This window comes from Protopterus annectens, chromosome 10.part0, assembly GCF_019279795.1.
Source record: "Protopterus annectens isolate FY-2018-M chromosome 10.part0, PAN1.0, whole genome shotgun sequence".
Lineage (NCBI taxonomy): Eukaryota > Metazoa > Chordata > Ceratodontiformes > Protopteridae > Protopterus > Protopterus annectens.
Window position 1 is genome coordinate 1,552,364,930 of NC_056744.1, and position 27,786 is coordinate 1,552,392,715.

The following is a 27,786-nucleotide window of genomic DNA, read 5'->3' on the forward strand; positions in this document are numbered from 1 at the left end:
TGGGAGGCATGCATTTTTTACTAGGGCCATGGCAACTTCAACAGCTTTCCACGGCCCAAAGACTTTTGTTTTTGGTGGAATGAAATTTGGGGGCTGCTGCCACTTGGTCTTCTCCACACACCTTTGTTTCTCATTACAAATTAGACTTGGCATCCAGAGGTCGGGCATCTTTTGGTTCCACAGTGCTCAGGAGTGTGTTCCAGTAAGCCTCCCAGGATTTAGGTGCTGGGGACGCGGTCCCATCTGTTACAAATGTAGGAGATAGGATCGCACTGTATGCGATCCATCTCGCCTCATTCGTATATACCCTCCCTCCTGCCCCCTACCTGCAGGATTTGGAGGAAACGCTTTGTGGGGTTTCCACTGTAGGTCTTATTTCTTCTCTCTGGATCACGTATCTCCGTGAGTTGGGTGCATGCGAGGGAGTATGTGTGGGGCAAACAAGATCTGGGGGCTTAGGTGTGGTGCATCCTGGGATAGAGGGGTTGGCCCAGCCAATCAGAGACTTAGTACTAGTGTATCGGCCAGTCGGAGCCGTTTCTCGGCTCCGAGCCCATCTGTTACAAATGTAGGTGAGATGGATCGCATACATCTATCGTTATGGTAAGTACATAACTAAAAGTTCGATATGGAGTATCAGAATGCAGATAAAGATTCCTGTGTTGTGGATGATACAAATGAGAAGCGTTTAGCTGTCTCAGTGGAGAATGAATTAAGAGAATCTATTGGAGTGGTGCAGACCACGGAATTAGGAGGGCTTGCAGATGATGTTCTGGGCACAATAATCAAGCAGGATGACCCAGTAGACAATTCTGCTGTTTCATGGAATGAGAAGTAAAACCCCCCTCCCACTTTATGAAATCTCACTCCAGTAGTCAACTAACCAGACTGCCCCTCCCTCCCTTTTGCAGATTCTTGGCTCCGCCACTGAACACATACTAATACTTGCTTTCTGAATGACGTCTTGTCACTTTAAATGAAGGCAGACACACCACTGAACTTTCATTAGCTTGTTATAGGAGACTTTCCTATAACAAGCGAATCAAAGTTCAGTGGTGTGTCTGCCTTAATTTAAAGTGACAAGACGTCATTCAGAAAGGAAGTGAAACCAACCAGCAGACAGTTGGCAATATGGCCCATTCTATGCAAGTTGGAGACTTCTTAGAGGAGATAAATTGTTCGGTTTGCCTAGAACTGTTTAGTGATCCGGTGATATTGGAGTGTGGACACAACTTCTGTAGGGCCTGCATTGATACAGTCTGGGATAACGCTCAGAGTCTCTCCTGTCCTGAATGTAGAGATCCGTTCGCAGTCCGGAAATACACAGTGAACCGAATACTTGCTGCTTTGGTTGAGCGAGTCCGAAAGCAGGAACAAGTCCAGAAAGATAATAGAACAAACCCTAGGCAAAATGTAGAGGATCACGATGAAGGCGTGAAACAAACGCTTTGTGTGGAACATAAAGAAGAGCTGTATTTGTTTTGTGAAGAAGATGAAACATTGGCCTGTTCCATGTGTATCCCTGAACATTATGGTCACCATTTCTTACCACTACAGAAAGCTGTTGCAAACTATCGGGTAAAGGAAAATGCATGCTGTTTGACAGTTCAGGCGAAATCATGCTATTTGCAATATCAGAAAAAAATAATTTCCTTTTCAGTTACATAGTACCTTGAATACACATTTTTGAACATGCCCCTTAAAAGCTTTTAGATTGTACACGTATAGTTTGAAAATTGTGTACTTATCGCAAATCACACCGTCGCGTACGCTTTCTCGCTATCTTCTTTCATGACCTACTTCGTATGTAGCTTAACCACAAACTAACTCGGAATGCACATAGTTAAGAGCACAACAGGAACATTTAATTTCATTTCTCTTTTACAAACAATACACTCTCGCGTATCTCCCTCTATAATACTCTCTGTGGCATGTAATTATTGTTACCACGGGTTTGGCATGTTAGTATCGCTATCACACCATTGCTTGTATTTGGAATGTAATACTACATGTGTTAACGTTTGTTTGTCTTTTGGCTTTTCCCCGTCAGGGGTCGCAACAACGGAACTCTGGTCCGCTAATGATTGGCAGTAGAGTTTTACGGCGTCGAGGTGCCAGCTCAGTGCCCAGCCTTAAAAGAAGGCACGTCATTTACGCATGTCTTTCGAATACGGCGGGGAGCACATGCAGACTCCCCACAGAAGGTACTCCAGCTGACAATCGAACGGGAGTTCCTCTTGCTGCGAGGCAACAACGCTACCACTGCACCATACTACATGTGTTAATATGCTTTAAAATTCATTTATATTTAAGAAAATGAATTCAAATTTATTGTTAATGCACTGCGGTGTAACACGTACATTTCAATGCATTTCACGAAGTAAAAGGCAGTTTCCCGTGTTTGTATGCAATTTCACGGAGGATTTTAAAAAACGTCTTTATACATGCACAGTCTTGGGAGGGAGGACAAGAAAACAGGTTAGAAGCAAAAATACGGAAGCAGGACTGTGAATATTGGGCAGAGATGGGTGAAGGCTGCCAGCCTAGTCAAATATAATTTGATATATAATTCTGGCATTTGTAGAAATAAATGTAAAAGGCATGTTTTGTAAATGTAAGAAAACACTAAAATATTGAACTTCAGGAATGTGGAAACATTGCTATCTGCTGTAAACAAGCATTTCACATCTGTTCTTTGAAAATTGAAATAGTCTTGTGTAACCTTTCATGTTGGAATTCAGCTCCAGTGAGGCTGGATGAAGGTTTTCTGCCCATCGTTTTAATGCTAAATTTAATGACCAGAATTTACCATTCCATATCTCTACATAAAACCAGCCAACTAAAAACATTTAATAATAAATAATAGACATAAGACAATATTACTACAATGTTACTCCAGAGTCAGATCACACATAAGTAAAACAATACAGTAGGAAAGATCAGTACTTAGTCTAATCTTTTCTAGCTTTAACTATTCCTAAAATAAATCACAGTGCTAAAACTTGCATGTGAGCAGAGGCAGAGTGCTGCGAGTGATGATCAGACAAAAATGTTTTACATCTCTTCTGAGCAATAGATTTTTAAAACATTACTACAAAACATGACAGCTGGAACCTCCCATATTTCAGTCAGTTCCCATTGCATCACTTTTGACACCTGGTCTGAAGTTTCCAGGCTAATAGAAACTCCATTTACATTCTTTCACACTTAGGCAGAAACCAGAGCAAAATATTATTAAATGTTTTTAGTTGGCTGGTTTTATGTAGAGATAAATGAATCTCTGGAGTACATTGCATATTTATAGAGTTTACTGTCCAAGCCTCTTCTATAACTTTAGCCCTGCTCTATACTACCAACTAGATAATATTGCACAGTAATAATTGGACACTCTTTTAAGGGCCTTTGAGTAGCTGATAAATATTAGCTGATGGTGGCAGGGATTACTACCATGTAGTGTGGGTATATGGGCATAGCTGGAGAATCTGTGTCAGCCTTTTCCCAGGAGTGGTTGTAAAGTTGTGAAATTTCTTATCTCAAAGTGTGTGTGTGTCAGCTACTTGGGCAGGGACACGAAGCACTGGTTGGACAGAGAAGGTACTGGAGGTTAGCTTGTCAGCTAGGCTGAGATCTGGACCCTATAGCTGTGCCAGTGGGGATTCTTATTAGGGACCTGGAGTGTAAGGGAGCAACCAGCCCAAGACTGACTCTGATCTCTGTGTGCACTTAAGGGAAATTGTACTTTGTTGTGGGTATTTGTTATCCTTTCCTTTATAGGAGATGCTATCTCTCGTGTTGGTGGTGAGGACTGAGGCTCTGTGATTGCTGGGCCAGGGCAGGCGTCACACAGACTATGGATCAAATCTTTTAATATATGTTACACTAGTAGCGTTATTAACTAATTGACCTGATTAAAGACCAACCCACTATATGCTGTGTGGATTCTGAATTTGAGATGGGATTGTTCAGTGTGGGAAAAAAACTCTAAAATTTAGTATTATAATGTACTTGGTTGCAGTAACACATCATTGGGAAAATCAGTTAGTGAATAAAATGATTATTTTTATGTTAAGATGTATTTTCTTTGCATAATTGTTCTATTGTTAGCTGCATACACAGTGGAGCATGGAAGAAGCAAGTGAGAAAGCATGGTTGCGATAATATGCAAGTACCGAAAAGGGATACAAAATATTGTAAAATAAACATAAGCGGATATTTGTTCGAAAGTACTGTAGGCAGTACAGAAAAAAACATTTACTGTCTCACACTCTTAGAATGAACACACACACACTGGGGTTCATGGAGCAATCCAGACACTAGTTATCAATAGGTCATCCACTGCACAATACCTCAGTTGGGCCACGGGCCAAAAGATGAAGTACCTTGCATGATAAACAGAAAAATGAATTGCATACAGTTTTCTTAATTATGCAAACATATACATCAAAGAAAAAAATGAATAAAGCTTTTTTGTTAAGGTAATATGTAATTGTTAACCGTGGGATATGGGACAGGTTATTTCTAGCACAAAAATGGAAATTGGGTAGGCTTAAAATGGCCTGCAAGAGCAGCTAGACTAGTACTTCTCTATGAACCTATAAGGGTAGCTGCAGACAGAAAAATGAAAACTATAAATGAATTTGTCTTTTCAGTGTACACTGTGCTGTGGTTACAGTGGTATCTGAAAATTCTTTGTATATTATTCTGTACTTTAAGGAAATCTCTTCACTGTATGCAGCCTGTCATGTGACTCAGGCTCTGGTTGTAGAATGATGTTGCAATTATTGAAGCCCATGCTATAAATAAAACTGAGGAGATAATTCTGTAATTGGCACTATCTGGTGACGGTCTATACCTGTAAGTTATAGTAAAAGGAAAAGAATAAGGAAGGTAAAATTGTAGAAATAATATACTGTCTGTGAAATAGAGATTAACTATGTGGAAGCATCGCCTCTAGAAAAACACACCTAAACAGGTCATCTTTATTTCTGCATTTCAAAACCTACATTTTTACACTGTGAGCAGCAGAATAGGATCACCTAAGACAGAACAGGCACAGAGGAAAAGGAGCAGCAGAGCTGCCTCTGACAGTGAATTTGAGCACTGCAGAATACAGTTTTAGCTTGTACAAAGAAGAGAAAGGTAGTGGAAGCAGACATAGAGAAACCAGTAAACAGCAAAGACAGAAGGAAAGCACTTCTGCCTTATCAATGCTTAGCAGAGGGCTATGAATTTCATGTTTTGTTTTGTTTAGTTTTGTTTCAGTGCAGCAGTCTGCCTGGAAACAGGGCACCTAGTGGTTGGCAAACTAGAAGCATAAATAGAAGAGAACCTTTGGGTGGAAAGGGTGCACCGTGCAGCCAGTGTGCGAGTTCCCAGTAGGCTGTAACTCCACATCACCTAACATTATCTACAGACGAATCAGATGGTAGCAAGTGATTATGATATCACAAGCAGGGATTTGGGTTTGGAAATATCTCTGAGCTAAAATGTGTTGGTCTTTCAAGCAACAACTGCAAGAAAAACAGGAGTAGAGGAAGAGGAACACGGTTCTAACGTAAACAATGAATTCAAGCACTCATGAGTGGGCTTTAAGATAAGTAGCCAGTCATAAAGACAAGGAAGACGGAAGCAGTAGGGAGAGACCTGCCAAGGCAAGATAAAAGGACAGTGGTTTAAAATGATACACAAAATGCTATTATCAGAAGAGCCTTTATTGTTCTGTTTGATAAATTACAGGCCAATAGAGAACTTTCAGTTTGGGTAAGGTGCAGATGGCCTCCAATTTATCTAAAGCTCCTGCTCAGCTAACAGATCATGTGGACCAGAAAGTTGCTGTGATATAACAGGCAGTGTTTCAGGAACAACGCAGCCCCTGACATAGCATATGTTAGGTTGACTTCAACTGAGTTGCATATCTGTCAACTGTCCAGATTTTTGCCACATATTTTAGAGCTGTTCCTCATAAAATTTATGGTTTTCTGCATTTCTGTGACCAATCAGTGAGGATTGAATTTATAAATAATAACAAACATTTGAGTTTCAGACCTTACCGCCTGTTAGTTCCTTAACAGCAAACTTCTGTTGAACACCTCAGAACCAATGTTGTGATCTTTGGTACTAAACAGAAACTTACTATTGTCCTCCCACACTCATCCTCAACCCCCTTGAAACTAGTCTTCAGATACCTGGAAGTCTGGCTTGACCAAAAATTATCTTGCTAGCCTCCCAGACAGAATTTTATTAAATAGCCTTAGACAAAATCAGTTGCCTCCCTCACTAAGTGTACAAGTCATTACTTTACAAACTTCAGACTTGACACTTTCATTTTTCTGTCTGGCATTCTCTAGTTTAGGCCTTCAGGTTACAGTCATCCATCACTTCCTAGTAATGTTTCCCTGCTTAGATGTCCCTAGAACAAACAGCACTGTATTGTCCAACATGTTTTCTGTTGCAGCTTAAATTATCTTCCAGCAATCCTTAGAAATTTAACCCTGTATAGCAAAATTCATTTTCTGAGAAAAGCCCTCTGTCACTGCTTTAACCACCCAGACTTCAACTAGGTTGCATGCCTACCCATGCATTTAAATGGAAGAGGTTACCTTCTGTAGAAACCTGGGAGATGTACCAGGAGATCCAATTCCCACTCCGCAAGTACCAGATTTGTGAAGGCCGGGGCCATCTTGGACCCCATGGCCACTCCACTAACCTGTCTATACAAAACTTGGTTGAAGTGAAAAAAGTTTTTTAAAACTAAAGAAATTAGCTGTTGAATGGTATCTATCTCTTTTTTGGAACTTTGCATATTTGTACAAGAAATGTTTGACATAGTTAATGCCTTCTATGTGTGGGATGCTCGTGTACAAGGTCACCACATCTAAATTCACTAATAAACTGTTGGAGTGGGTAATTTTGGTTTGAGAAAGAACATTAAGGAACTCCCAGGAATTCCTGTTGTAGAATGGGGTGGCTTATACTACTGGATTTAGAATGAAGTCTGCATACTCAGAAATTCTTTCAGTCTTGATCTTTTTGTTGGAAATAATAAGTCTAAACGGAGGGTTTACTGTGGATTTGTGTATCTTAGGAATTCCAAAAAGTTTCCCTAATGCTGGATGTGGTGTGTCCATGAATCAGAATTCATCCTTGGTAATGTTGAAGTTCAGTAGTGATTTCAGTGTTTTATCAGTTTTGGCAAATTCTTGATAGACGGTGTCCAAGGAAACGTTTCATAGAAGACATCATAATTTAAGGTGGATTCTAATTTTGCTGCTAAGAACCACTCCTGTTCATTTATCCACCTCATTATTCTCAAATTTCTGTCGTTGGTCAATTCAAGCAGTGCAGTTCTCAGGGACACTAAGGTTGAACCATTTGGATGAGGCATTAGAATTGCATAAATTCCTCAGATGATGCTCACAAGAAGGACAATAAGGTGTTGTGTAATGGGGGTTGAATAAACTTTTTTTCTTTAAAACTGAAGAATCAGTTTTTCTATGGTGGAAGCTGGGACTCCCAAAGTCTATAAGTCATTAGAACTATTTACAGCTTCAGACGTACTCCCAATGTTATCTGGAATAGTGGACTGATTCATATCCGAGAAGGGATCATCAGCGTCAAAGAACACCTTAAGATTCAGTTTTCTAACACACAATCTTAAGTTGAGTAACAAATCTGTTAAACTGACTTTCTGGGATGGAATAAATGAATGTCTTTTGCTAAGGACTTTAATATGGATAGCATTCAAATGCTTACTAGACAAATTGAAAATGGAATTGCATTCAGAAAGATAACCAGAAAACGTCTCCAAAGATTAATTTATCCGAGACTGCTTCTTGTTTTCATGTGTCTCGGGGCTATGGTATGAAATATGTTCTTTATTCCTCTGCCTCTCCCTCAACCTCTTCCTCTGGAAATGGAAGTGCTTCTTGGAAGGGACTCCTTGTGTTCTTGCCCGGGAGTGTGATGGGATAAAAAAGGATTCTGTGTAGGTGACATATCAGGAGAGTTGTCAACATTCCCTTCTATGGTGAGTACGTTAGAAAATCTGGAGCTGCTTCTCTGTGCCCTGCTCCCCTCTTCTGTACTCCGGGAGGAAACTCTTCTCAGCTGTTTGTCAGGCGCTGAAACTGGTGTTGCCATAGTTTGTAGAGCTAAAGAGGATCTGTTGGGAGTATTGGAATTATTGGAATTAATACTAAGAGGCCCCAGAGAAGCATTAAGTGGCAGCAGAGGGGCATTGAGTGGCACCTGAGGGGTATTGACTGGTACATGCGGGACTGAGTTATCACATGGGGACCTATGTGAACTCCTAATCTCACTTTGGAAATAGTCATTCCTCTGGTCACAAACTTCATGAAAGTCATTTCTGTACCTAGTAGAAACAACATTTTTGTTAACCAAAGTATAGGCTGACAGAGACCTATATTGATGTAAATCTCTTTGTAACTTTTGTTGCTTTCTATGAATATTGGTGGCAACACGTCTAGTGAGTTTAGGAAAAATCTGGTCGTATAAGGGTTTGCATAAACTGAATTGGGGGTGGGATACAATGTTGGTATCGATTTGGGTAATATCCTCTTTAAGAACTTCTAGCTGTCGCTCATTATCAGCCACTAAAATATTTAACACTCAGCCCTGTTTCATTATATATGTCACATAACATTTTGTATAGAATAGAATCAGCTGTGGTTCTATTAGGAAACCTTATAAAATCTAAGCCCTTTGGGGATAATTTTTAAGATAGTGGTTATCAAATTTTTTGCTTCTGAAAAGTAGAAGCTGTCTTTCTAGATTAAAAAATAAAGGCTTGCTTTCGGAAACCAAAGCATTGGGATCACAAAACCCATTCCCTGATGTAGAACAGCTAGTAGAATTATGTAAGGCTAAAAAAGGATAGGAGTTTTTTTTCTTTGTAAAGAAAATCCATTAATTTGTTGTTAGTTTGGTTGGCAGACTAGTGGTTGAGTTTAACTTCTTGCTGAATTCTTAAGGTTGGTGTTACAGTTACATGAGTGAAGAATGGGACCATTAAAAAGACCATTAAATCTGGGTGCTTCTGAGATATTACATCAACTGGCACACTCAACAGTTCAGTTGTGACAGTTCTTTCTAAATCATTTTTGTCTGCAACCCCTTTCAACACCAATTATAAGAGGTTAATAATGTACCAGCAGCAGGCAACTCCAGTTTTCTAGGGCATGCTAGAGATAGTGAATCCCATTCCGAAGTGCACAACATAGATCGCAGGAGCCCCTCCTTGAATTTAACCAGCAGCAATATACAGGATCGTCTGCTTTTTAACCCTTCTAGGATCCCTGAGTTGAATAACTCAGAAGCACCCACATGTATGTATGTGTGTGTATATGTGTGTGTATATGTATGTATGTATATATATATATATATATATATATATATATATATGTGTGTGTGTGTGTATATATATACATATATATATATATATATATATATATATATATATAATGTGTGTGTTTGTATACACAGATATATTCTAGGGATCTTGTGACAAAAAAAGAAACTGCTGTAACACTTAAAGAATGTTCTTTCTTTCTCCAAACCTGCTAAATGAATTCTCACAAAAAAGCAACTGTTCTTCCAATAATCCGCTGTTTTGACTTCAGAAAGTGAAATAAGTCCATTACATACAATGAGAATTAAATCAAATATGGTTGAAAGTTATGATAAAAAAGTACAGCCATATCTTACAAATACCATTCCCTTGTAAAATTATTTGTCTGCCTGGAGGATATGTAATGTATTTATGAAGACAGCAAGTAAAATACAAGTACACTTGGTTCAGACAACACTAATTTCTCCTTTTGTTATGTTATTACATCCCTTATAAATTAGTTTTGATACAGGTATTTGAAATTACTGATGAGCTGCAATACTGGACTGAAGTCCTCATATAACCTGTAATTTTCTTTACACTGAATATGTTATAGCAATATTTAACTACTGGCCCTTATGAAACACACACACACTTTCCTCTTTGTCAGCTGGTTTAAAGTGATTTTTGGATGTTTAAGCGTTGTGACATTTAGTGATTTAAGTACTACAAGGCTTTTCTGTGCTTTTTTTATTCCTTTTTGATTTGGGCCATTTTTAATAGAAAGCATTTCAGTTTTTATTAAACCACAGCCCAAATAAATTTAATGTTTTCCATACCAGGGATAACGTTTAAATACGAATGTGTACCTGTGCACATATAGCAGTCAATGTAATGTCAGTAAGTGCCATATAACTCTCAACTGTCCAGATTTTTGCCTCATATTTTTGGCCATTCCTTGTAAAAATGTGATGATCTGGAAAATCACTGAAGATTAAAGTTAATAAATAATGACATATATTTGGGTTTCCTACTTCATATCCTTTAGAATATGCATGCTAACACAAATCCTGTTATTCTAGCTACTTAAGTTTATAAGAACAATATTGAAAATCTGTCCCTATTTTTGGGCCCTTGTCCACTCATTATTTTGGTCTGTCCAGATTTATTGCATTAAAAGGTTGAGAGGTGTGGTGAGTGCATCTCCATGTTATTCGTTTGCTGATGTCACAGGGCCAGAAGTTAAGAGAATCATTCATGACATTAGCAGGGAAAATTAATTTGACAAGTTGAATTAACAAGAACAGGGAAACAGAAAAAAAAAAAATGAATGTCTTTGCAGCTACAGTATGGACTGTACCCATACCAAAAACTTCTCAGCTAATCTCCAAAGCTTTGTTCACAATTTATAACAACTTTAGAATGATTCTTAATTAACTTTAGTCACATTCTGCAAATAAATAAAAGCAAATTTAATTGTTGGTTTAAAAACATTTAGTCTAGTCCGGGGAGTAGGGAAAATATCTTTCCTCTTGAAGCACCCCATATCTTTTCCAGGGTCAAAGGAGTTCTTAACTGGAAATCCTCTATAGCACTGTTCAGTTTTGTAAAGGATCCTTCTTTAATATTCACAGTTTTTCACTTATCAGTCGGTGAAGGTCCTGTTAAAGGCATACATTGACTTCTATAAAAGAGCATTTAACATATTTTAGACACATTAATTTGCCATTATATTTCATTAGTAACTCTACTGTTAATGGTGAGTTTGCAATTTATTTTGTACTGTATGTGCAAAATGGGGAAAAAGGGGTTGAGGTTGGATGGATGAACAGGATGTCAACGTTTTGTATTTTGATATTTTTATTTTTTTCAACCACCCATGTTGTCATTATGTTCGTATTCCTAGAATAAGGAAATGCAAAGTGTAGGTCAACATTTTGCATAAAATAGCAAAGCAGTTTGGGTAAAACATAAGCTAGGTTATTAGAAGTGAAACCATTTATTTATGTTGCAGTGTTATAATATCTAATGTGGTCCACATCACATTAAAGTAGTCTGATTGTAATATATAGTTGACAGTATACTTTTACAGGAGTTGTAAAAAAAAACATAAACATTAGACATATCATGGAAAAACACTGGGATATCTTGTTACTAGACAAGGACATTAAGGATATAGTGGGACCTAATTTAAAAGTAGTGTATAAGAACCAACCCAATTTGAGAAGAATCTTGTTTTATCCCAGGCATCACCATAACATTCACAAGGACACCAATAGATTAACACGATGCCATGTGGCAAATGCAATCAGTGTACTTACATCAATGGAACCACAGTCTTCACTCACCCTTTAAAACGTAAAACTTTCAGCCCACTACATGTAATAGTGTACACATTGTTTACATAGCTACCTGTGAGATATGCCCAGCATTTTAGTTGGAAAGACCAAAGGCTCTGAAAGAACGTTTAGGGAGCAACCTACCACTTTAGGGTAGGTTCTATTTTTCACTAGCAAAAACATAAAAAGGGAAAAGAGGAATTAGTCATACCTTTAAGTTTTTGTTATTCAAAAGATCATACCAGGGGGAGAGGAGGAGACATTATTAATTACACTCTAGAGAATGAGATGAAGTGGATAATAGACTTAGAGCTGACCATATCCGGCCTCAATGATAAGGTCCAAATTAAACCTTTTTAAGAAAAGGAAATTGAGAAATATCAAATAATGATTTTACATATTATACAGTCCCCCATGAGAGAAATTACATCCCAAATTGGTTACTGCCTCTGTTACACTCTTATCTTTATCTATGGATACATATGCATGCACATTTGTGGCTAACTATAATATTTTTTTATTATTTTGTGCAATTTTGATATAATATTTTTTATTTTCTTTTGACACATCCAGTCAGTTACTTTTATTTTAACATTTCAATGTTAGCTTTTTAATAGCACAACTTGATACAGTTGCAAAACCGAGGACCATTTTATAACTGTTTATTAGGCTAAAGGAGCCTTATAGTGGAGGGGTTATTTAGATTCATTATATCGTAGTCCCACTGTATTGCATGGTTTGTACAAACACTCTACATTCAAACTAACTATTTATCTTTTTTTTTAAAAATTATTGGATGAGTAAGTAGCATATGAGTATTTTTAGTATATTAGCATTTTTACTTGCATACTTTATATATGCCATTTTTTTGATCCATTCTAATTTTTCCATACAGAATTTTGGTATTTTTTAAAAACAACTGATTTCATTAGGCTACAATGGATGATAAGCATTTTATATTTTTTTTTTTATTTTTATATTATTGTGTTTATCCCAACAAAGTGGCTAGGTGAGGGTCGGATAGGTGTTTATACCACTTGTAGGTATGCACAATCCGTTTATCTTCAGCATGTGGATCTGATTCATTATTTTTATCTTCAACACATGTTGTGGATCTGATTCACTATTTTGTTTGCAATACTGGAGCCTTGCAGATCCCCATTTGTTGTAATGAAGTATTTACTCACTATGTTCCTTTTATTCTATTCAAAGTGACGGTAGGTGAGGATTGCATAGGATTTAAAAGCACTTTAGAGAAGTTTATTATATGTTAGACAACGCATCTCTTTTTAATACGTTGTTTTTTCTTTGGCTTGTGCTTCCTTTATTATTATTATTATTTTTTTTATCATGCACTTTTGCACTTACTTAGATATTAACCAGTTACTAATTTTCCCTTTTATGGGATGTATGTATATGCTTTGAATGTCAGCTTTGTTGTTTTATTTTACCCCCGGGACACGTGGGACGCTATGCGAGGATGCACAGTTAGTTTTCACTTTAGTAGCTGCAACTTTGAGGATGTGTATAATCCTAAATGTTTAAAAAGATCCAGCATCCTTTCCATAGATGAAAAACATCAGGTAACCAAATTAATATGTATCTGAAGGTTCGCCTTTTTTTGATGTTCATTCATACAGTGATTTCAAAAAAGACATATATATTTTTTTAACGATCTTGAACTGTTCTGAATTCATCCAGTTTTAACATAATAGGCAGCATTTACACTGAATGCTGATGCTTTTTGTGATTTTTAAATTTCTACTCTGTGTTTTAAAGAACTCATGTAAGGGGTACCTAGTTAGTCATTTCGGTTCTAGTTGTTTTGTGTTTTATGACAAGTTCTTTTTTTTAACCAATGAGCAGTTATTTTAGAGTATTTAAATGTATGTTTTACTATGTCTCATTGTTATACAGTCTGAGGAAGAAGGCAAAAGCGCTTACTGTGAATAAAAGGATTTTATCTTTCATTTGCTGCTGGTGATTTTTCATCGAGAAGCAGAGCTGTGATTGTGCTCACATCAGCAATTGATGTCTGTGGATTTAACCAATTTGATTTTCTTTTAATGTTTAAAGTGGTGAGCATTTATTGAGATAAAAGAGACTCAAAAAGTACTGTATTGGTGAAAGGTGTACCAGCAACCGTTTTTTCAGTTGTTACTTGTTTGATTTGCTGGTACTACACCCGAGGTTTGGAACTTTTGGTTTATAGTTATATCTACATTTTTACTCCAAATCAAGGGAGGGCCCGACAACGATACCCAAATATTGAATTACCTTATGTGCCACAAAGACAGAATTTTCATACAGGAACCGACAGGTTCCAAGTTTGTGTGACTGGCAGTGAGAACTTATTACTGGCATATGACCCGGTCCTTAACCAGAGGGCCATTCATAATGAGGAGTCTGTGACTATGCAAGAAGAACTGTTCACTTGGAAATGAGACAATAAAACAAAAGAAGTTACAAATTAAAAGGGCATTACTTTGAGGCCTGTTTGGAGAAACGATCATACCAGTGGCTACGATCCTGAAGATGCCCACTTCAGGTGAAGTTACGGACTTGTTGTATCAATGGCAACAACTCAACATGGAACTTAGTTAAATTATATGAAATGCTTATTAATTTTCATAAACCTGAAGAAGACAGTTTGAGATTGAAAGTGAATAATATGTTTGACACAATTATGAAGAAATATTCTAAGAACAACATTGATGTAAAATTAGAAAGGGATAGATAATGTATTAGTACTTGAAAGAAGGTTGTTAGAACAGAAGAAGAATAAGATTTAAGGGACATGAGGGATTTTAAAATTCCAATGTCTTTACTTGGCCCAGAGATCGATTTTAAAGTCACCCAAAAATAATACTAACAATGCACAGGAGGAGGAATGTTATTAGAGATGATACAAATGGTTTAAATGTAAATGCGCTTTCACCTACCTTTCATCCCATCCCACTATACCATACTAGTAATACTTGATGTGCAAATGAATAATAGAATAACAAAGATAGGAATGTCTCTTACTGAAATAGTTTTTTAGGAAGATGAAGGAGGCACAGATAACCCCAATGTTGAGAATATCAAACAGGAGGGCCACATGGGATAAACCTCACAAACTTTGATTTGAATACATCAGAGGAAGCAGTTGTTAGGAGAAAACTACACAATGGTCACTTTAGACCCATTGACCAAGACATTGATTAATACCCCTTTCCCCATAGCCACAAACAACACACGGGAGAACGAGATCCATGAGCAGGGGCAGGCAAAAAAAAAAGGGATCTGGAGGAGAACAACAAAGGGCCCACCTTAAAAAAAATGTGGGAGAAATCGATTGTTAGTGGTAAATCCCTTTTCCCGTAGGATACTAATGTACATGAAGAGGGAAATCTTGAACAAAGGGTTGAATTTTATACCCACTAAGAGAGGAAATATTGTTGACTATATAGTTGACTCCAAATGTTTATAAGGAATGTACAATTGAAATTAGAATTTGGCAACACCAATGTAGGAAAAATTAAGAGAAATTTAAACCCAATAGTGTGTTTTTCCTCCCACACCCTCCTTGATGTTTATTCCAGGATGATAGAAAATGAAAAATAAAATTTTGAAGAATCACAGGGTATGAGATTTAAATGTAATTTAAATACAAACAAAGGCAGGCACTAAAGATTTAAGAAATGACAATAATGTGGTGATTAGGCCAGCAGATAAAGGAGGACCGATAGTATTAATGGATGTCACTGACTAAAAAGGAGAATTTTCTCCTTCTTGAGGATTCCCTCGATTTAAAGATTATATAGAATTTGTTAAGCAGAAAGTTTTACAGATATCCTATACATTAGATGAATTATTTGCATCTAATAACATAACCAAAGAGGTATATAATTATTTTAGAGTTCATAACCCCCTTATTCCCATTATACAAGGCCTCCCTAAGGTTCATAAATCACACACAGAACCACCCATGAGACCGATTGTTTCAGGACAAGGGTGGGTGACTGAACCTTTGTCCATCTTTTATTGAATACCAGAGACCCTTAGTAAAAGTAAACAGTTTTTTGAGGGACAGTAAACAATTCCTATTGGATTTATATTCCTACATGAAGGGGTAGATGACAATGCATCATACTTATTGGTCACATTGGATGTAGTGAGTCTTTTACTGTGATCCCCAATGATTTAGGGATACAATACATTCAAGATTATTTAAAGGCACACTCTGATCTCACCCCCGAGAAAATAGACTTTTTTCTTTATTTTAGAAATTGTTTTTAACCAACAACATCTTTATTTTTAGGGGGATTTTTCTCCAAAAGGATTTGCCATGGGCACGTTTTGCAAACAGCTACGCCAACCTTGTTATGGCTCAATGGGAGGAGACTTTCCTTTTGAATCCCATTTATATAAGGAACATGTAGGCATTTATAGATTTGGGGTGATGTTTTTCATTTGGAAAAGTGATGTAGACACACTTTTGAGATTTATAACTGATATGAATCATTCCACCAATTTTTGAAATTCACACCACTCATACGATCAGATCTCTTTTTTAGATGTCAACATTAATAGGCTAGTAATGGGCTGTTGAACACCTCAGTATTAAAGGGAAAATTTTGCCACAGGAATACCATACTACATAAAGGGAAAACATGCACCAAAGGGATGTTTTTGATAACGCATGAAAGGACAGGTAATCAGGGCATCGAGGTTGAACCCCAAAAGGAAGGCTATACCAAGGAATTGCTGAATTACAGAATAAATTTATGCAAAGAGGCTATGAATTTGATTTTGAACGCCATATCAGATATTGAAGCCTTGAGGGGGAATAAAGCCAAACCATATTTCTGAACCATCGCTTAATACAGGTATGGGAGCACCAAATCAATGAATACCAGTAGAGCCTCCATGTTGTTTACTAGAGATTCCATAAAAATTTGACATATCATGGAAAAAAACTGGGATATCTTTTTCTAGAAAGGGCATTAAGGATATAGTGGGACCTAATTTAAAAGTAGTGTATAAGAACCAACCCAATTTGAGAAGAATCTTTTTAAACCCAGGCATCAATAAATTCACAAGGACACCCAAAAGATTAACACGATGCCATGTGGAAAAAGCAATCAGTGACTTACATCAATGGACCACAGTTTTACTCACCCTATTAAAGTATACAACTTTTAACACTACATGTAATAGTGTACACATTGTTTACATGGCCCCCTGGTAGCCCGATTTTTTGTTTGGAAAAAAATAGGCTTGAAAAAGATTAGGAGCAATTAACATCAGGGTAGGTTCTATTTTTCGCCCAGAAAACATAACAAGGGAAAAGGAATAGCATACCAAGTTTTTTTATTAAAGTCTCCATGGAGAGGAAGACATTTTACCTCTAGAAATAAAAATGGATTATCAGACTTGGCTACCATATGGGGCCCCAAAATAAGTAAATTAAATTTTTTAAAAAAAGGAAAAAACCCAAAAATTAAAAATGATTTTACAATTATACAGTTCCCCAAGAGGAATTAAAAATTTTTTATGCCCCAGAACCCTTATTTTATCTAGGGTCATATGCATGACTTTTGGCAACTATAATATATTTCCCATTTTTTTAATTTTGATATAATATATTTTTTTTGAAATAGCATTACTTTTTATTTTAACCAAAGTTACTTTTAATGCACAATTGATAATTGAAAACCAACCATTTTATAATGAGGTAAGGGGTTATATTTATTTTATTATATTGTATCCACTGTATTGATGGTTTACAAACATCTACTTCAAACTAACTATTTATTATTTTTTTTAAAATTTTATGATAAGTAAAATGGTTTTTAGATATTGTTTTATTTATATTTATTTCCTTTTTATCCATTCAATTTTAAGAATTTTTCATATTTTTAAAAAAACTGATTTATTAGGTACAAGGGTGTAAAATTTTATATTTTTTATTTTTTTTTTTTATATTATTTTTTCTATCCCAAAAATACAGGGGACATAGGTTTTATAAGAGGTATGAAATCCTTTATTTCAGCCTGTTGGTTATTCTTATTTTTTTTCAGCCCCTGTTGGGATCGACATTATTTTTTTAATACTGTTTGTAATCCCCATTTTTTGTAATGAAGATTTATTACTATGTTCCTTTTTTTTTATTAAAGGGAATGAGGATTCATAGGATTTCATTTAAGAATTTATTATATTTTAGACAACGTCTGTATATTTAATAAAGGCTTTTTCATTGGTTTTGGGTTTTTTATTTTATTTTATTTTTTTTTATCATGCATTTGACTTCTTAGTATTCCGTTCTAATATTGGTTTTAAAAGGGTTATGATTCTTTGAATTATGAGTTTTTTTTTCTCTGTTACACAGGCCGAGCAGGGCAGTTAAGTTACTTTATAGCTGCAATTTGGGATTTTAAACCTAAATGTTATCTAAATCCCGCATTTTCCTGTGAAAAATTTAACCAAAAAAATTTTCTAAGTTTGGGTTTAAATTTTTGAGTTAAACAACTTCAATTATTAGACAAATTTTTTTCATTTTGCTAATTCACCCGTTTTAAAAATAAGCATTTAATGAACTTTTTTTTGTGATTTTTAAATTTCTATTGGTTTTAAAGAATCTGATTGGGGATATTAGTCATTTCTTCAGTTGTAGTGTTTTTTGACAATTATGTTTTTAACCAAAAGGGATTTTTTAAGATTTAAATGTTTTGTACCATTTTTCTCTGAAAAACAAAACCTTCTGTGAATGGTTTTTTTAATACGGGGGTTTTTTAAAGAATATCCCAAGTGGAAAAATTTTTTTTCTTTTTTTTTTTTTTAACATTTTTTTTTTTTTAACAAAAATGAAAAAAAAAAAAAAAACCAAAAAAAAACTTTTTTAAAACAAAAAAAAAATCCAGCAACCGTTGTTTTTCATTTTGCATAAAATAGCAAAGCAGTTTGGGTAAAACATAAGCTAGGTTATTAGAAGTGAAACCATTTATTTATGTTGCAGTGTTATAATATCTAATGTGGTCCACATCACATTAAAGTAGTCTGATTGTAATATATAGTTGACAGTATATTTTTACAGGAGTTGTAGGCCCGCTATAGCCACAACTAATATAGAAATATAATAGTCTAGCCATTGCTATAGATGTTGAAGCATCTTGGAAATGTCAGTACACATTTTTTTCTCTTTGCAAACCTCAGCCTCTGTGAGATGTAAGGGTTAACAGATTTAAGAATATTCAAGTGGACTGTCTTTATCAACAAACTAAAACAAAAAAATCATCTGTTTTTTGGACCACAGACAATATAGTGTGACAAATCAGAATTCCTATCTCCATAAGCTTTCACTTGAGTTTGCTGTGGGAAATGTCACACACTCTCTTTAACCATACCACAGGCTTGCCCTCTACCAGGCATAATCCATCCAGTAGAAGGACTAACACTTCTGATGCTTGTTTTAGTTCAGGATAAAATGTGAATTAGAGTGAACTGTTTGAAATGGTGGTTTATCTAATTTCCTGCCAAATGGTTCATCCTTGAAATTGTGTGACTATGCCTGTTCAGTAATCCATATGTCTGTCCAATATGTTCCAGGTCATGCCTTGCAGATTTCATTCCCTGTGTACCCTTTTCCCCAACATTATATTGTGCTCCTTGCCAACACTTGACATGTCTTGCATAGTGTATGTAAGAATTGTTAAGTATCTCCTATTCGCTTTTTCTGTTTATTTTATTTATTTTTTACTTTTTTTTTCTTCTTCTCATTATGTCCCATTGCCTTTGGATAGAATTCGGCAGTTCTTCTTTCTTTAATCTGTCTTAATCTCTGCATCCTCCCATTCCCCTGATGTCGTACTATTCTTTTCTCCGTATTCTTTTTTCCTGCGATATACCACCGAGGACGGCGGTGAAAATCCTTCTGGTATTGGTGTTTTCAGAGTTTACTCTGGCCTTTCAATAATCTGTAGCTGGTTAGATTTCATGCACAGTAAGTCCAGTCATATCTAAGCTATTTCCTGCTTGGGAGAAAGACCAGTTGTTGTTCATGGTGATAAGGTATCCGGAAGTTAAAGGTGTGAATAGTGAAAATGTTTGGAGTAAGTAAATTGTAAGAAATACAATTTCCTGAGATTTCCCTTAGCCAGATCAACAAATGGTGGATTGCTTATCCTGTGTAATATGAACAGAAATGCATACTATGGATATGCATTAATGCTATTTGTATTTCTCTAGGAGCAGTTAAATAGTGTGGTATCATCTCTTGAATCCATTTTAAAGAACATTCAAACAGAAGAAAAGATACAACAACACAAAATCAAATACATAAAAGTGAGTCAGTTATGTTTTTTGTCTTTTCTCTTTTCTACCTTAGGTTTGTGACTGATAAATATGTTTTGCTTCCTTGCAGGTCTAACCTGTTTAATATTTTATATGTTTTTTACCAGGAATGTGCGCAAAATCTGGAGGGCCACATTAGATCAGAGTTCACCGTTCTACATGATTTTCTTTATAAAAAGGAACATCAGTTGATCCAAGAACTCAAAGTGGAAACATCAGGAATTCTGGAAAAAATGGAGAAAAACCTGAAAGAAATGACAGACAGCAGCAATGCTATTCAGTGCCAGATATCTGCTGCTCAGTCAAAATTGAACCAGCAGGTGTCTTTACTTTTCCTAAAGGTGATAAATATTTTTAACAGCCTAGTGATATATATTTTTCCATGTCTTTTTATCTCCTATTACATGATCATCATAGGCCCTTGTATACTCTGGCTATCCTATTCATTCCTTATGGGTAAGGGTCTGCCACAGAAGCTGTTATACAGGCAACCATCAGAGGTTTGTTTATATGGCCCTAACCCCAGCCCTGAGAAGGAGGACATATGACTCGCATCACCATGGAGGTCACTACACCTTCTTCATATGAGTGCATTTTTTTATTTTATTTTTTGCATTTTTCCCCTTTTCCTACAATGAAAGCTATTTCCTAACAGCTTGGTGATATATATATATACATACACACAGCACAAACAGCACGTATTGAACATCCAGGGCAGAGTCTCTAAAAAGTGATAGGTGCGGTAAGAAGACACAACCAGTTAGCAAGGTCTCAAGTTGCTTCTTACATCTACTCTTCAAAAGCACTTTTGATTTGCAGGCATATGGTCTACAAATATCACCTTAAAACAGTTAATAGAGCTGAACATCCACTTCTGAATAAATTTAAAGCAGCTTCTATTATAAAACATAGTCAGAACTTGTTAAAATAGTAAAACAAACAAAAAGATAAGCGCCTACGGGTTTCAAAGTTCACCCCTTCATCAGATCTATACATAATGACCACTGTTCCTTATTAAAAAAATGCTTTGCTCCAATGAGGTGAAACTAATTAGCACGCCCATTCCCTAATACATTGAACACGCCTTCTTATTTTAATTTCTTGAGTGCTAATGGAATAAAACAGCGCTACAAGTTAATGTGCCCTTTCTATTTGAGAAGAGACACGCCTTCTTAGTCTTCGCTAAGTGCAGGTTGGATGGGAAATGTAGTATTAAGTCCTGGTTTTACATGTGCTTGTAGTTTCCCTATCCAGAACATTTCCTCTTGCTCTAGTCTATTATTGATGTCACCCCCCACTACTGGACACATATACAACTTTTAAAACCCTGAAAACAAAACTATGATCTACATGATCCCTGATATGTTTTGCCAGGGGACTTTTAAAATCTTTTAACCTAATGTCACTGACATGTTTGGAGCCTTTCTTTTAGTTGTCTTGTAGTCTTTCCCACATAGAATTGTTCACATTTTGAACATGTGGCTAAATACACAACATTTCCAGTTGTGCAATCCGCATATGAATTGCATGTGTATCTTTTCTTGGTTACTGGATGTTCAAATGCATTTTCTGTGCAGATGTATTTGCACATTTCTACAAGGAAAGGTTCCCTTTCTGTCTGACATAATTGGTGGTATAGAGTAGTTGTCCTTGCATAAAATATCCTTTAAATTACTTGCATTCCTATATCCAAATCTCGGTGTTTGTCCCACTATCTCCTTGCATTCTTCATTTGATGTTAATATTTTCCAGTTTCTTTTTATTATACCACAAATTTGTTTAGTGTCAGTCGTGTGGGTAAGAATCATCTTAACCTCCTCTGGGTCTTTCCTTCTGAACTCATTTGTTCCATTTTCTTTTTTTCGCTTTAAGTATGGTTTTGCCTTCGTTTCCCTTTCCATCATGACTTGTTGCTTATTTTCCATGATCTCCATCTCCTTGTACCCCCCTGTCTTTCAGATGGTCTGACATATCTTCCATCATATTCGTGATATTGATATCATTCGAGTGTATTCTTGAGGTCCTTAGAAACTGACTCCTCCTCACATTCCTGTGGGTGTGCCTCGGGTGCATACTATTTCTTGGTAGTATGTTGTTCTTCCAACAATCTTTTCTATAAAGGGTTGTTTCTATGTCACCTTCCTCATTTTGCCATATTCTCCCGTCTAAGAAGCCCATTTGTGTATCACTGTACATCACGGTGAACTTCAAGAAGTTAGTGCTGTTTTCTAAATATTGATGAAATTCCTTCAAATCCACAGAATTGCCTTCCCATAAAATGCATATGTCATCCACAAACCTTTGATACAACTTTGTTATCTTTCCATGGGTTCTCATGATGAATGACTTGATCTTCCCAGTGCGCCAGAACTAAATTGATAGCTATTGGACGGCCTGCCCATTGCTTCTCCACATAGCTGAATGTATATCTTGCCATTGAAGATTAAGACGTTGTTTGTTAATATCAACTCCATCAGTTCACAGATGATCACAGTTTGTTTTCTCATACATGCCCTTGTTCTCCCTCCCTTTTCCCGTTTATTACCTTAAGACAATCCCAGAGTTAATAAATATTACCTGTGGCAGGCACCATTTGTAAAACTACAATCCACTCTGCTACAGGCCCCATGAAGGCTCGGTGTCTCTCCAGTAAGTGTTTTACAACTGTAAATGCCTATTTATGTTGAATTGTATTAGACATTTTACAACTGCATATGTTTATATTGAATTGTGTTAGATATCTAATATGTTTTATGCTTTATTATTGATGTTACTATGGCATGCTAGCATTTTTGTATGCACCAAGGTTTTTCTAGTATAATAGTATGCTTGGTCTATTTGCATATCTGCACCTTGTTCACTAATGTTATTCCTGTAATTGGTTTTTTGTAACACTCATATAGTGTCAAATTCTTCTATAAGTTTGTCTTTCGGGTATAGAATCCATTAAAACCTGCAGGCCCATTTTTTATCTGTGGCCATAAGCTTTTTTGTTTTCTAATGTTTTCCAAGGGTAATTTTGCTTTTAAAAGTGTGGTTGGGACATTTCCTGCATTGTTATTTGATGTGTTTTTATAATCTTTATTATTATTTCCCTTTAAAAAATGTTTACTTTTGTATCCTTTTCTAGATAAAATCTTGTATTCAACGGGGCCCACCTTTAACATTTTATCCGTGGGTTGAACGCTCAAACAGCTAATTAAACTTTTAAGTTTTTTCCCCTTTTTTGAGAATCCTTTTTCCCTGACACTGTGCTTTCTGTGCCCCCCCAAACTCTTTTTTCTTTTCCCTTCTGTTGCAAATAGTATTAACTGTCAATACTGTGTGTTTTTAATTTAAATATAAATACCACTGAAAAGGTTATCCTTTTTTCCACCTAAAATTAAGAAAAGACTTACATTTAGAGCAGTCCGGTCTTGGATTGTTTCAACACATACTTTTTGTGTATTGTTTAGCCCCTCATCAAGACCTTCGGGCTGTACCCCCCCCCCACCCTCCTCCCCTCCCCCCAGTCCCCCCCTTTATTGATAAAACCCCTTTTTAATACCAACCACAGAACCCAAATACCTTCCATATTCCCTTACTTTCCCACCTCCTAAATGAATGTCAACATCCCTTTCCTTTGTATGCAGCCTCTCCTTAAATTCTTGCTCCTCCAAAAGCTCCATCATTCCCCCCAACCACTCCACTTCTACACCACACCACCCCCATTCTCCCCATACTCACTCCCTCCCACCAGTCAAGAACCTCCCTATGCACCCCCCATATTCTACCAACTATATTCCAAAACTAAAACATCCCTACAACTTAAAATAGTCCCTCCCACCAACCATTACCCACAAAAAAATAAAAATTTCCCTTATAAACAAACACATTAAAAAACAGAAAACTCTCATATCCCCCCTAAGGGGAAACATCCAAACCCCCCAATCCCCCCCCCCATAATCGACTAAAAACCACAACTTCTCCCATATTACAGCCAATAGAAAGCCAAGTGACTTCCTTCTACTAAGCCTAAATATTAGAAGTATATCCAACAAGTCCATGAACTCCATGCCACCATTGACTTTACTCCCCAGATATTGTCATCCTGACTGAAACCTGGCTAAAACCTCACATTACCAGTGAGCAAATACTCCCTACAGATTACGGCATACTAAGAGTAGACCGCCTAAACAATAAAGGAGGTGGTGTAGCTATAATATTTAAACAGCATCTAAACATCCAGATCTTAAAATCATCAGCTCCACAAATAGGCAATGAAGAAATAATATATACCAACCTCAAAATTAACCAAAACAAAACCATCAACATAATTGGATGCTACTTCCCACCTGGACAAAACACACCTTCCACTAGAAAACCTCCTCAGCTGGTCTACCCACCATCTCCCCCAAGAAACTATCATCTTAGGTGATTTCAATATTGACTGGCAATCCTGTTCTGGCAACAATCCAACCCATCATGTACACCTTCATGGCTTCACCCAACTAGTCCAGTCATCAACAAAGGGTAAATAAAACTCCAGCAAGCACACTACCCTGGATTGGATACTAGTCAGTAAGAAACCCCCGTCATATATAACAGGCTGCTTTTCAGATAGCCTCAGTGATACTCCCCCAAAATTCCTACTCAAAAATACCTGTACCAAGCTAAACCTGTCATCTATTCCCAAAAAAAAAAATAAACTTTAACCCACTCACATTCATCTCATCCCTCAAAGAATGTAACTGGCATGCTCTAAAGTACCTCAGTCTAATGGCGGTTTTTTAAAACTACCTTCCTGAACATCCTTAATTACCATGCCCCATAAGATTTTCCAGAACCAAAGCACAACCCTCCCCATGGCTACAGAAAACCCTAAGTCAGAAATGAAAAACTGGGATAAAGCCTGGGAGCACTGGCGCAAAAACCCAAAACCCCCAGCTAGACAAAAATTCCTAGAACTACCAAAAGAGTCAAAAAGCTAATAAAAAGGGACAAATTCCAATACTACCAGTCTGCCCTAGACTCCTCACAACACAGCCCCAAACAATTCTGGTCCTCCATAAACTCCATCCTCCACCCAGGTAAAGTCAGTACCCCCCCTCCTAACATCCCTCACTCCTCAGAAAATATTGCTTCCTCATTCAACACACACTTCCCCCCCCCTAGCTAAACAACAAACCCTCCCCTCCAACCCACACCTTCAACTAATAATCTCCCCACTGCCTTCTCTTTTTCTCCTGTACCTACCTCGAACATAAAAAAACTTTAACTAAGCTTAAACCCACCAAATTAGCAGCAGACAACCTCCCAAGTGAATACCTACAAATGGGTATGCTCTGGCCCCCCTATCCATCTTGATTAACGATCTCTGTCAGAAAGGGTTTCCCCCATTGTGGAAAGTCTCCCTATAATTCCCTCCACAAAGGCAGACCCTCTGCAGAACTAACCAATTATCACCCCATACTATTCTCTCCACTCTCCAAAATACTAAAAGATGCCCCTCTGGTCTCCCCTACCTCCTTACTAACAACCTCCTTTCCAGTACTCAGCATGGTTTCCGACCAAACCATAGCACCACCACTGCCTTACTCTCCTTTACTAACACTTCCTTCAGCATAAAACAATGGCTATCTCTCCTCTGCTACTTTCCTAGACCCTAAAACATTTGACATGGTCCCACACAAACAACTTATCTCTGTCCTCAATAACTATCCTTCTCACAATCAGTCACCAACTGGTTTCAGAGTTACCTGTCTGACCGCCAACAATCCGTTGTATGGCAGAATGACATATCTCCCCAACTACCTGTCTCCATAGGGGTTCCCCCAAAGGGTCCATCCTTGGACCCCCACTTTCTCTGTTTACACCAATAAACTAGCCTCTGCCACCAAACATGGCACACTCATCCCAAACCCCGATGACTCAACCATCATCTGCTCAGCCCACCCTACCCAAACTGCAAAAGTCACACAGGAAGCCTTTTCCTCTGTTGTAACATGGTTATCCGATGCCCAATTAATACTCAACCCAAACAAAACTAAACTACTCATCTTCCAACCCACCAAACATACTCAAAACAACTCTCACTTTAACGTCACAGCAAAAGACAACACCACTATATACCCAACTGAACACACCAAATTGCTAGGAGTGGAAATGGACAATAAACTAAAATTTGACATTCACATATCCATGACCGTAAAAAAAGTCCACAAAAAACTAGGAGCATTATACAGAAAATAAACAATTTCTCACCAAAGCAGCAAAGATTTCAGTAGCAAATTCCCACCTTATCTCCACCCTACTTTATGCCTCTCCAGTATATACCAAAAAGGAAATTTGATCTAAACAAGCTAGAGACCTGCTACAACAAAATACCCAAATTTGCCACAGGGGCATCCTACCGTAGTCACCACTGTCTCTCACTTGCTGAACTGGGCTGGCTTGAACTCCTTCACCTTCTTCAGTGGTATAAACTCCCCCCACAAACTAGTAAATCATCCACAAAATGTCCCACCCTCCAGAATCTACTCCAACCCTATCGCACCACCAGACCACTAAGATCCAGCAACAAAAATCACTTGCAGATCACTAAAAAAACTCTGCTGGTGAAGCAGTATTCTTTTCCCATAGCCAAATTATGGAACTCACTCCCACCCACAATTACCTCCCCATCATGCACCAACTTAAAAATTTTTTAAAAACCCACCTAAAACATGCTGCTATGCCCTTGCAACTCCCACTCTGTCATCCACCCCATCCAATTACCCTTTCTTTCACCTCCACTAACTACCTTGATGATAGCAAGCTCAGATGCTCATAAGCCTAGTACTTATTATACAGCAGGAACTTCTCATTGTTACATTTCTTAAGGCCTGTTATGTACTTCACAGATAAAGATTCTAGTTGTCTACTGATGTACTATGTTCTTCATCTGTAAATATGCTGTAAGTAATTTCTATGTTAAATTGTTAATCGCTTTTAATCCAATGTTACTTCTGTCTGTTTATTTTTCTGTGGAGCTTTTCTCCCCGGGCCCCCGCTGAAAATGGACCCACGTCCCATCGGAGACTCCCCCGCAACAAATTTAAATAAAATAAATAAATAAATAAGATATTCCTTCATAGCCGTCATACCATAACAGTTGGGGATACTAGTAAATAAATTCTTAATGCCATTAGATGTTTACTTTCATGTCTTTTGGTGTCTGTGAACTCACCCAACTTTTCTATGAAGTCTTCATCTTTCAAATCTGTTGGTACTTTCTCCAGTTCTTTCTTGATGTGATTTTTCTATATAGAGGCTGGCTCTGTGATCCATCCTGCTCCAGCCACAATGGGTCTCATTGGTGGTTTGTGTGGATCTTTATGTATATAAATATATATATTTTGTGTATGTATGTATGTATTTTGTGTATATATATATATATATTTTTGTGTGTGTGTGTGTGTGTGTGTGTGTGTGTTTTTATATATATATATATATATATATATATATATATAAAATATATATATATATATAAAAACACAAAATATAATATGGATCTCGAATGTATATATATTTAAAGAATTTCATATATTCAAAATCAGAGCATATACATGGTTGTAACTTATTAATTGTAAAATCATTTTCTGTTAGTTTATATATTACAGCTAGGGTTTTTTTTCTTTTTTTCCTTTTTCAAAAAATTAAGAAAAAAAAAAATTTACTCAAAAAAAAAAAAATTTTTTTTTTTTAGGGTTTTTCCAAAAAAAAAAAAATTTAAAATTAATTAAAATT

The 27,786-nt window shown here is 36.7% G+C and overlaps 1 protein-coding gene across 1 annotated transcript in view; it reads left to right on the forward strand.

Annotated features, from left to right (window-relative positions):
• Positions 1 to 1,090: 1,090 nt before the first annotated feature.
• The window catches only part of LOC122813717 (zinc-binding protein A33-like), a gene marked incomplete in the record, with an annotated part of 171,866 nt that continues 145,170 nt past the window's right edge, over positions 1,091 to 27,786 (forward strand). Inside the window, 3 exon segments of the mRNA XM_044086184.1 lie at positions 1,091 to 1,578; positions 19,915 to 20,010; positions 20,127 to 20,360. Coding sequence (XP_043942119.1) covers positions 1,132 to 1,578; positions 19,915 to 20,010; positions 20,127 to 20,360 — 777 coding nt within the window.